This window comes from Pristis pectinata, chromosome 2 (assembly GCF_009764475.1).
Source record: "Pristis pectinata isolate sPriPec2 chromosome 2, sPriPec2.1.pri, whole genome shotgun sequence".
NCBI classification, from domain to species: domain Eukaryota; kingdom Metazoa; phylum Chordata; class Chondrichthyes; order Rhinopristiformes; family Pristidae; genus Pristis; species Pristis pectinata.
Window position 1 is genome coordinate 40197851 of NC_067406.1, and position 11889 is coordinate 40209739.

The 11889-nt window shown below is 39.5% G+C and overlaps 1 protein-coding gene across 1 annotated transcript; it reads left to right on the forward strand.

Moving 5' to 3' along the window:
• The first annotated feature begins 1103 nt into the window (after positions 1–1103).
• On the forward strand, positions 1104–11822 carry LOC127567350 (protein FAM166B-like). Its single transcript, XM_052010145.1, has 6 exons — positions 1104–1229; positions 2739–2971; positions 4395–4570; positions 7546–7684; positions 9236–9445; positions 10336–11822. The coding sequence occupies exons 1-6, from the start codon at positions 1162–1164 to the stop codon at positions 10422–10424; spliced, it is 915 nt and encodes a 304-aa protein (XP_051866105.1). The 5' UTR covers positions 1104–1161; the 3' UTR covers positions 10425–11822.
• The last annotated feature ends 67 nt before the right edge of the window (positions 11823–11889 follow it).

The following is an 11889-nucleotide window of genomic DNA, read 5'->3' on the forward strand; positions in this document are numbered from 1 at the left end:
AGATAAGCAAGGCTGCAGGGGTACCGTGGGAAGTCAATGTGAGGTATAGGGCCAGATCAATGTCATAGCAGCGGACACAAAAGATCGCAGGTACTGGAATCTGCAGGAAAAAAAAACAAACTGCTGCAGGAACTCAGCAGATCAGGCAGCAGCTGTAGACGGAAATGGACAGTTGACATTTTGGGTTGAGACCCTTCATCTGGACTGGGGGTGAGGGGAAGGGCTGGCAAGGGAAAGGTGGATCCAGATGAGGAGAGGGTAGACAGATGGAGGAGGGAAGAGTGGTAATTGCAACAGAGTCTGGGAGGAGATAGGTGGAGGTAATAAAGTGCTGCAGATGATGGAATCTGTTAGGAAAGGAAGGTGGAGCATGGAACCAAATAAGTGAGGTGGGGTGGGGAGATGGAAACAGTAGGGGGAGGGGATCCAGTAGGAGAAGTGTGTGGGTGATGGGCAGATGTACTGGGTGTTGGAGGAAAGAAACAGGATGATAGGGGGCTGGGCTGAGCGTAGGAGGAATTGAGTAGGTCAGGAGAGAAAAGGGATAGAGGGGGAAGCAATTTACTGGAAGTTGGAGAATTCAACGTTCATGCAGTTGGGTTGTAGACTAACCAGGTGGACTTTGAGGTAACACACAGCGCTGGAGGAACTCAGCGCGGCAGGCAGCATCTATGGAGGGAAATGGACAGTGGACGTTTCCGGTCGAGACGCTTCATCTGGACTGAAAGATGGAGGGGAGATAGCCAGGATAAAAAGGTGGAGGGAAGAGATAGGAAGCGGTAGGTCAGGGGAGAGTGGAAATAACGGTGCTGTTTCTCTGCGTTTAGCCTGCTCCAATGGCAGGGCAAGCTGGAATTGGCCATCTTGCTGAGGTGATTCCTCTCTGCGGGACACTGGCTGTCACAATGCTTTTCAAGATGTGCTTTTGGGATATTTTATCATTTGCGGTGTCTTGCTAGCGAATAAAACTTTTCCCAACTTGCTTTGGCCCTTTCCCTGCGGAATATGCAGCCCGTTGTGGCCCGGCGCCGCTTGGGACGTCCCGGGGGAAGTCCCTGCCTTCTCCCCGCCCCTAATTTCAGCGTGAACCCCACCCCCGCTCCGATAGCCTTCGCTGAGGAGCATCCACTGACTGTAGAGCCCAGCTTGTGTAAGCTGAGGATGACAAACCTCTACCCGCCGAAGATCAGCCCGACTCTAATGACCCAGGACCCTCACTACATCCCCGGGTGAGTGAGTGAGCGAGCGAGCGGAGCCTGTCCTCTGGGGACAGCGGTGGTCGGCCAAGCACCGCGGGTCGGCCCTCTGATTCCCTGCGCTCGGGGCAGGCAGGGCTACTTCGTTCCGTTTCTTGGTTAAAACGAACCTTTTGCTTGCCTATTTATACTTCATTTTTAAACGAGTTCTCAGCAGCAGAGGCGAAGATGTGTTTGATGTTCCTATGACAACTAGACTGCAGGGTAGTGTTAATCCCTACAGTGCTTTTAAACACGCATCTCTTTAACATGTTTCGAGCCATCCTCTATACACCTCTTACCAGTTACCGCTTTTTGTGATATTTATCGATTCTGCGGAGCACTCTGGGGCATTTTCTACTTAAAAGTGCTACAAAAGTGCAAGCTGTTTTACTCAATCTCGTGTTACTATAGTTTAGGGATTTGTAAAGGTTGTTAACTAGTGAGTAGCAACGGCATCATTCAGCTTGAATTTTTTTGAATAGATTTTGTTGATGAACAATTTCTGCCAGGGTCTTCAAAGTGGTTTCTCCTCCTTATGTCCATAGTTCATAAATAAATTCCTTTTGAGATACACTGAACTTGTGAAAGGATGTCCCAGAGAAAGGTCCGGATTAGGGAGTATTAGCTATAAAGAGAGTTTGGCCATAGTTGGATTGTTTTCTCTGGAGCATTGGAGGCTGAGGGGTGACCTGATAGATGTTATATAAAATTACGAGAGGCATAGATAGGGTAGATAGTCTTTTTCTCCCAGGGTGGAAGGCATTAATTTAAGGTGAAAGGGAAAGTTTAAAGGAGATTTGCAGGGCAAACTTTTTACAGAGTAGTAGGTGCCTTGAGCTGCCGGGGAGGTGGTGAAAACATATGTTAGCAACATTTAAGAGACATTTAAATAGCCACATGAACAGGCAGGGGATAGAGAGATATTGACCATTTATAGGCAGATGGGATTTATTTAATTTGGCATCATGGTTAGCACAGACGTGCTGGACTGAAGGGCCTGTTCCTGTGTGGAGGATGCAGGAAAGATTTACAGGAATGTTGCTTGGACTGGAGGGATTAAGTTATAAAGAGAGATTGGATAGGCTGGGACTTTTTTCCCTGGAGTGAAGGAGGCTAAGGGGTGACCTTATAGAAGTTTATAAAATTATGAGAGGCATAAATCGAGTTGATAGTAATAGTCTTTTTCCCAGGGTAGGGGAGTCTAAAACTAGAAGAAATAGATTTAAGGTGAAAGGGGAAAGATTTAAAGGGATCTGAGGAGCAAGTTTCACACAATGGATGGTGGGAATATGGAATGAGCTGCCAGAGGAGGTGGTAGAGGCAGATACAATTACAACAATTTAAAAGATGTTTGGACAGGTACGTGAATAGGAAAGATTAGAGGGATATGGACCAAGTATGAGCAAATAGCATAGATTGGCATCTTAAAGTGAGGTTTAATTTAAATAAATGTTTTTCTTCTTCCAGAAGAACATTTTATGTTGTGTGATATCCTTTTAGATATGCTGGTTATTGTCCTCAGTACAAGTACAGTCTTGGGCAAAGCTATGGCAAATTGACTTCTAAACTACTCACAAATCCTGGAATAGCACACTCTGGGCAATTGCTTCTCCAGCCAAACCTGTATAGAGAAACCAATGTGGGAATTAAGCAAAATCAAAATCTACATCAAAATTATAAAGCCAGCAGGAAGGCACAAAAACTGACCGACTCAATGGTCTCTGGATACACAGGTTAGTTGCTCAACAACAGTTATGTTAAGTAGTTTACTAATTTGGGCAAATCATTAATTAATGCAGGGAATAGTAAAAGACATATTTTGCAAATTAGGTTAACAAGAAAGTTAAGTGAATTAACAATATTCCTAAATGTGCTCCTCCCCCTCCCACCATCCTTTTAATCTGGCTTCTGGCCTCCTCTCCAGTCCCGAAACATCAACTGTTCATTTCCCTCCATAGACCCGTTGAGTTCCACCAGCTTGTTGAGTGTGTTGCTGTGATTCCTGTATGCTTCTTGTCTTGTTAAATTCAGGATAAACTGGGCAACAAAAACATATGATAAGAAGTTATCTAGCCTTTCTTCACATTCCAAACATAGGGCAATAGGTGAAACCACGAAAGCTAACAACCTTTAGATGAGATATCTTTATTAGTCACGTGTACATCGAAACACACAGTGAAATACGACTTTTGCGTAGTGTGCTCTGGGGGCAGCCCGCAAGTGTCACCATGCTCTGAGCACCAACGTAGCATGCCCACAACTTCCTAACCCGTACGTCTTTGGAATGTGGGAGGAAACTGGAGCACCCAGAGGACACCCATGCTGACACAGGGAGAACATACAAACTCCTTACGGACAGTGGCTGGAATTGAACCCGGGTCGCTGGCGCCGTAACAGCATTACACTAACCACTACACTACTGTACCTGCCCTAACCCTGCCTTTAAATGTTCACTCCAGGCAGGATCATCAGTGTTTACATTTATTTATCCATTTACATATACTTATTCTATTGTAAACTAAATCTTGGCTGTGAATCACTTCTGCTATATTTGAGAGGGTTTTACATTGCTGTTCAATTCATAAAAAAGACATGTGCTGCTTTTCAGAGTATCTTGCCTACCAATAGTTTATTCTAACTTTGATCCATTTACTCCTTCTGGCCCCATGAGAAAAGTGTGGGTCTTTGCTACCTTAGGCTCTTCCATCTTCCCACCTGGGAGATCCTGCTGAACCCAACCTGACTGCTAGATATCACCACTGGGCCACTTGATGGTCATCTGCTGCCGACAGCCAATTTACCCCAATTTCAGATGGAGAATATTGCCCAGGTTTAAACATGATGTTAGAGTTTAACACCAGTTCCCTTTCCATCTGAAATCAGCCCCCTGAAAATATTTACTCTTTCCCATAGCACATATAGTGTTCAACAAAGAACTGGAAAAAATATATTTAAAATGAGGGAAGATTAAGTTAAATTTACAAATCACTGTTCAGAATGATAATTAGGAGAGGTTGTTAATTATTCCAGTCTTGCTATTATATAACATGATTTTATTTTTCAATCCTATTTGTTCATCTAATTGTTCTAATCATACACAGTTGAAGCTTGTATTGAACTTCAGTTAATATTCTTCTCTTCTATATTTAACAACAGGCTTTGTTCCCAGAAGTAAAGGCTATTTTTCAAAAACTTTCACTGAAACCTGCATGGATGCAGTTGCAGAGTTTGAAAGAGGACAGCTTAAGGCGGCTTCAAAGAAACAAGAAATGGAATTGATAAATGCATTACAGACTGGGAAAACTGCAGCGAAGACTGAGCAAGAGAAAAGTGTAACATAACCTATACTCATCTCTATCTACTTGAACAGAGTTGCAAACGTTCCCATTTTGCCATTGTTCCTATACTTAAACACATTTGCTCTTTCATTTTCTCCTTTCCATCCCTTCTCCCACAATGCATTCTGTCTGTACACCGCTGACCAGTCTTTGTGGTTTGTGTGTGAACTGTGCTTAAGGAAGAGTTATGGAAGCCATGATCACATTGAATGGAGAGACTGGCTTGAGATCCCAGGTGACCTACTCCTGCTCCTATTTTCTTGTGTTCTCGAGTAAAGAGCAAGAGCCTTAATATTCAAAAATTCATCTCCGGTGAGCTTCTATGTGGTTTATTTGTTCCAATGCTGATACTTTTCCCCAAACTGAGCCACCAAGCAGCACAAACAGAAAATCACCATACACAACCAGGTACTTGGAAGAAAAGTTGCCACTGAAATGGCACATCCATTAATCTTCTCTGTTCCAAACTAACTAGAAGATTAATGTGAATTAAACCAGAATTGATACTGTTGTTCACGTCAAAAATAATGTTGGCCACACTTTTTTTTCCCTATAATGTTCAAGCTACCACAATGAACATTTATATAGATATATTTATTATTAAAAAATAAGAAGCAGAAAATGCCAGAAATACTTAACAGGTAGTAACTGTGAAGAGAGAAGCAGAGTTAACATTTAGACCATAATACCATAAGATATAGGAGTAGAACTAGGCCATTCGGCCCATCGAGTCTGCTCCACCATCTGATCATGGCTGATTTATTATTCCCTGTTAACTCCATTCTCCTGTCTCCTCCCTGTAACCTTTGATGCCCTTACTAATCAAGAACCTATCAACCTCCACTTTAAATATACCCAATGACTTGGCCTCCACCACCATCTGTGGCAATGAATTCCACATATTCACCACCCTCTGGCTAAAGAAATTCCTCTTTGGGTCAATGACCTTTCATCAAAGCTGGCAAAAGTTAGAAATCTATTAAGTTTCAGCAATAGGGGAAAGATGGAGCGAACAAAGAAAATGACTGTCATATGATGGAGACCAAGAATGACTGAGTGACACAATAGTGGTGGTGCCTGCTGAGAGAGGGCTGTGAAGGTTGTTAAGTGCAGCTGGTCAGTCTGAAGAAGGGATAAATAGAAAGGAGTGAATGACCTTCAGTGTTGGAACTGTGATGTACGATACACTACAGTTGCTGGAAATCTGAAATATAAGACAATTCTGGAAATACTCAGCAAGGCAGGAAGTGCCTCTGGGTAACTAAAATGTCAACTCTTTTTTTTCTCTCTTCACAGATGCTGCCTGAACTACTGAGTATTTCCAGCACTCTCTTTCATACACAGTCCTCCCAGGCTTCCTTCTGTCACTCTCTTATTTTCACTGCATTTATATCCTGGTATAAAGGACTGGTTCTGGATAGTGACTTGCTCTAAGGGGCTATACTGATAGCCATGATTAACCTTCCTTTGCATTTGCCCTTGTTTAAATCATGTCTCCAGAACTCTGCATCTTTTTGATAATTGTTTCTCATCAGACCCTTTGTGTCTACTCTTTCTGTCTACTTTTTTTTTATCTTGGTGGTTATCAATGTTTTAATATGCAGAATACCTTTATCTTCCAAAGTAACAGACTAGGTAACAAACAATTTGTGTTTTCTTTCACATTGACAGGTGCCCTATTGCAGTTGGGTTAAAATTATGAAGAACAGGTAGCATAAATGTGATTTATGTGCCCTTGAGTTAAAGAGCTATGGAGTGATTGAATCAAGTGGCAGGGACTCGGTTGTTGGATGGAATATTAAACTATCTCCAACTGTGCCACATTTCCTTATCTTTAAAGTGTCAATCTTCAGTATGTTGTCATGGTGTACAGTGAGGTTTAACCTACAATCAACTGATTCAGGAGCAAGTATAATACTAATTAATTCAGCTGACATTAGGTGATAATTGCTGTCAGAGGCTCCACTTATTGTCAGCACTGAGTTAAGACTGACCAAAATCTGCTTTTATGTCAATCTCACAGAGGTACATTCCCTCACAGTTCATGCACAGCTGATCCATTTAATACATATTTCCTGATGATCACTTCGTCTTTTAATAAATAAGACATTTGTTTGGATCATTAGATGAAAAAATTAAACCTTGGTTGCAGCTTGCATTTTCCTACATTCTATGTTTTGTCCCATTTCATTATTTGAAAAATTTTAATTTCAAATTCCTCAATCAACAATCAAAAACAGCATGTGTCCCAAGATTTACTTCCTCCACTACCACACTCAACAGTTTAAAATAATTCATTTATAGATATCCTCACACTCCAATTTTTAATTCAATTTTGTATCCATTTCCTCTGTTATCCCATAAGTGATTAAATATCCAAGGAATTGCTGCCTGAAGCATTGCAGAGAACATTTACCATAACACTGGTTATAGAAAAGACCAAGATTGTGAGCAGAGTTCTTGTTGAGTTGCTAACTCATTTTTCTTGTTATAATTTGTTGTGTATTTCTCTTCTAATTTTGTTTTAGATTTCTGTAATTTTTTTATCTGTAACATTTATTCCATTAGCTCCTAATAAAAGCTCTAGCCAATTTCTTCATCATGATTTCCCCTTCCTGGATGCGTATTGACTGTTCTTTAATAAGCTCTGCTTCACTGATTATTTCCCCACTTAAATATTCTTTTGAAGGTTATCCCTTGAAATAATTGGAGAAATTGAAACATGCCTGGATATGTCTTCTGACCTTGCTAAGCTGTGGAAAATGTCTCCACTTACCTTTCACAGGATTTTTCTTTAAATTTAGTGAACTCTTAAAGCAAAGTTTGACGTTGACTTGCACTGAAGGTAGTTGATGTATGTGGTCAGGCACTGACACTTTGTTTTCTTTAAAAACATTAAAGCAGTTCTTTCTTGCTTAGTGTTCCTTTAATGGGATGTAATGGAACTAATATTTTCTTCCTTTTTTAAGCTTATAACAGTCAAATATAGGACACCTTTTGCTGCAATTACTAGCAATCCTGTACCTTATGATTTATCACATTCTTATAAAGTAGAGAAATCTCTGTACTTAATGGAAAATGAAGACCCTGATAAACATTTTATGTCTGGTGAGTATGAAAAGTTCAGGTTTTCTCTTTTGTAATGTGAATAAAATTACATTTTTGTGTTAATATTGCTGTATGTAATGCCTAGGATTAAAGTGACATTGAAATTTTGTAGAGATTGTTCTGGTGTCCAATTGGACAAATATATCACCAGGAATGAACCATACTGTCTTTTGAAATTCTTAGTTTTGATCCTGGAGCTCTGTAGAATTGGCTACTTGCATTAGGTGTCTGGTGAGGACCCCATGGCATTAATATCTCTGAAATTTCCAATTCTTTTACCACTTTCTGTATCTTCCCTTCCTCTCTGAAATTTGATTTCTTTGTCAATAGTAATGGACCATCAGAGACATTGTTGTGTTTTTTGCCGTCTATCATTTTTACTCATCTGTTCCTGATTGCGATATTCTGTTTTAGTCCTTTGCCTACTTCATTTTACTTCCCTCTGCTTTTTTTACTTGCCCTTCAGATGAGAAGTGATGGATGATTTTGCAGAAAAAGGAGTCAGTGACTACAGGCTGAATTGGGAATGGGTGTTGTAGGTACAATGCAATGTTCAGTGGCTCCCTATGCTTCACTCCTCAATCACACATGCTTTCTTCACTTCCTTGTTCCCAGTATCATGTAAGCTACCTTTCAGTCTTTGCCTTGTCCATTCACTTCATTGTCAACTCTCCCTATTGTTTCTGCTTTGAAGTACCTGCTCACCCAGTCCCCTCTGCTTCCCCTTGCCCTGCAGGAAGTTTCCATTCCTTCCAATCCACTGCAGCTTAATCCGCTGCAAAAGGATGGTTAGGCCAATGATTCATTACTTCCTAATTATTTTCCTCCCACTGCACCCCTCATTTCCTCTGCCTCACCCTGAAAGATGCTTTGTGAAGGATATTGAAATCAGTTGGCTGATTCATTGCAATGGTTATGAAAATCGGGTGATGTATGGCCAGCAGATTATTTGTAACTGATCACTTTACAATGCTGGCTGTCACAAGGTATCACAAATACCTATTAACCAATCCCTTTTTGTATTTAAAGTTCAACAAATTATTTAGTATAAAAAGTATCTGTGCCATTTCCCGTATTGTCATTTTTCTTTGCCCCTTTTTCTGTATCTCGTGTATAAGCGAATAGGTATTGACTATTCAAGCATCATCAAAACAAAGGTGTTTTGTGCATTTGTGATTTCTGCTTAATTTCCAATTGTGTTCTTAATTTCTATAGAAGATACTTTTCTATGAGCCACAGAGGGTACTTTTCTATGACCAGAAATTACGAATGAACTGCATATGCTTTGGGTTTTTTTTAGGTTTTAGTATTTCCTCGCTGTGATCTTATTGCATACTGAAAAAAATAGTTCAAGATCACGAGATATAGATCAGCATTCTTCACTGATTTATGATTCTTTGTATAGTAATTGTTGAAATGTCTGTGTAACGTTTAGGTTAGTTTACAACATTAATTGAACATCACACACGGAGTATAAGACAAGGACAGATAATGTGTTGATTGTATACTTTATTGCATTCGGTTCAGTAATGTCTACTACATGTTTCACAGGGTACAAAGGACATGTGCCTCGTGCCCAGTTTCTGCTTGGGTCAGGGTTTCCTACCATCACTAACCGTGCCTTGATTGAATTCAACCAGATGCTTAATAAATCAAAACCTACTGTAAACTCTGTGAAAGAGAATGAAGTATTTCCCTGGATTCGGCAGATTTATCCCTCAAAACTTGGAATGCTGCCTCAGTATACAGGCCATATACCAGGTAGGTGCTATTAAGGCTGTAGTGGCAATCAAAGTGTGTGATGTACTGGCTACCTTTTGTTTTGCTTTTGGCAGCTTTCTTACATATTCCTCCCTCTCTTTCACTCCCAGAGTGTAATCTTAGATCATTCTGGGTAAACAAATAAAGGCAGCATGGATTTAACAAGTTAAAATGCAGAATAACTGACACCAGGCTCCAAAACAGTTACAAAGGGCCAACAAATATGCCCACCTGCCTAACTAAATTAAGTCACATTGTCTTGAATATCTCCCAATCAACATTTATTTTGAATATCTGAAAACCAATCTAGTGATAGTGAAAGCAATAAAAGAACCCTCCACAGCTTTGTTCCAACTTCACTGCTCAAATTAATCTGAATTTGCAATCTAAGTCCAACAGAGTGAAAAATTAGTGAAGTCCAATATGTTGCCAATGCCCAATACAAGCAGAGATTACAGCTCTTTAGTCTTACTCTCTTCACCCCATATTTCAAAGTTGACCCTTCACAATATGTTGGCATTATTTTTGCACCATTTTATCCACCTTTACATGTGGCAAATTTATGAGTATTTGTATTTTTATGAACTTGGTGGTTACTGTCACAGGACCATTTCAGCACTTGAGCGCATTCTAAAATCTCTGATCTCCTCAATCTGTTTAAATGCCAAAGAGAATGCATTACAAACTTTCTAGAACATAACAAGTATGTAGTTATTATTTCCTTTGTATTGTTGGCTATACCTTGATGTTGAGATGTGTAAAGCTTTGAGTGGCAGATGATCACTGACTGCTTGGTTGAACCGCTTAATCCATTTCTGAAAAAAAAATGCTTTTCTAGATTTAAGAAATTTTTAATGCAATTTCTGATCCTGCTCTGATTTTATTTCCAGGATACAAATATCAATTTGGCCACACTTTTGGACACCTTACCCAGGATGCACTAGGAATGAGCACCATCCAGAAACAAATTGTCGATTAAAAACCAAGTGGAGCAAATTTCATTACCATAATCAACATTTAGAAAACAAAATAGAATGTATGTTTTGGTTTACAAGTTGCAAATACGTATTTAACTTGAGCATTGCCAGCATGCAGGGAGAAGAATTAGCCAGGGTTCTTGCTTCTGAACATATCTAATTATTGGCAAAGCTGTAATGCCTTCCACAGCTGAACTATCTGCTAACATATTGTCATAATTAATACACAGAGAATAGCTAAATGAAATGCATAGAGCAGCTGATATCTCAGGAGCTACACTTTACAGTTCAGCATGTTTGATACAGAAGAAAATTGGAAAGGTTGGGAGGTGGTGAAAACAAAGATTCTATTAGTCAAGCAGATCAGACCACAAGTCTTGCACACCTCCACTTCTTAGCATCCTGGTCGCCACTTGGGATGGAAAAATATGGAAAACCAGTCTGCTGCCAAGTTGAGAATATCAACGACATAGAAAGCACCCAAAATGTTGGTTGCTTCATTCAGATAAATATTTTCTCCATACACCAATGAGAATTTATATTTGAATAAAATAATATTAAAATAATATAATCATTATTTGTTCTAGGGAGTAGAACCCTCAGCCCTTCAAGCCTGTGGCGTCATGGCTGACCTGCACTTGTACTCCATTTGGTCCATAACTTTTAACACCTTTCTTAGACAGGAACATTTCAACTGACCCGGCATTCAAAATCTTTTGGGACAGAGCCTTTCATATTTTCACTACCCTTTGCATGGAAAATGTGCTTCCTCGATGGCTTAGCTATAATATTAAGATCTAGAAACTTACTCTGTGTACTAATCTGGAAACTCTCACTAGAAAAATTGCTTTCTATCAAATTCTTTTAATATCTTAAAGACCTCATCAGAATACTGCTTAAATGTAAATTCAAGTAGTGCAGCCATTCTTTGATGTACAAAAGTTGATGCATTTTTGGAAGGTTAAAGTGAAATTTCTCAAATTTAAATGGTTGGGCAAAATGGATGTGATAGCCTAAAAAGGTTTGTACATTGAATGTGCACTCAGAGTCAACAGCATTAAGGAAAAAATTTATAAATCTGATTACTGTACAAACTGATTCTATACTGCCAATCTTCATAATCCTGTAAAATCTGGTATCATTTTGATGAATCTGTTTTCCAGCCCCTAGGGTAAATCTTCTCCTGCCCAAAATCTCCAGATGGAGTCTGAGCAATGACTTGTGCAACCGAAACAAACATTATTCCCCTTTATGTTATTGATCCTGTTCACATAAACTTGAGAATGAACAAACAGGAAAAAAAGTTATATATGGAATACTTAATGAATCTTGTGACTCATTTTGTTATTTAAAATAAGCACTATGTATCTTTTCCCATCCACACTTCAATAAAGACTATTCCTTAGAAATGCTAGTCTCCCATTTGTATTTCACTCAATTGCCTATTATTAATGTACATGTCTAACA

Coding starts and splice junctions, on each gene's coding strand:
- LOC127567350 (XM_052010145.1), top strand. CDS start 1,162: ATGACAAACCTCTACCCGCCGAAGATCAGCCCGACTCTAATGACCCAG. Junction 1,230..2,738: donor GACCCTCACTACATCCCCGG/GTGAGTGAGTGA, acceptor ATATCCTTTTAG/ATATGCTGGTTATTGTCCTC. Junction 7,685..9,235: donor TGATAAACATTTTATGTCTG/GTGAGTATGAAA, acceptor CATGTTTCACAG/GGTACAAAGGACATGTGCCT.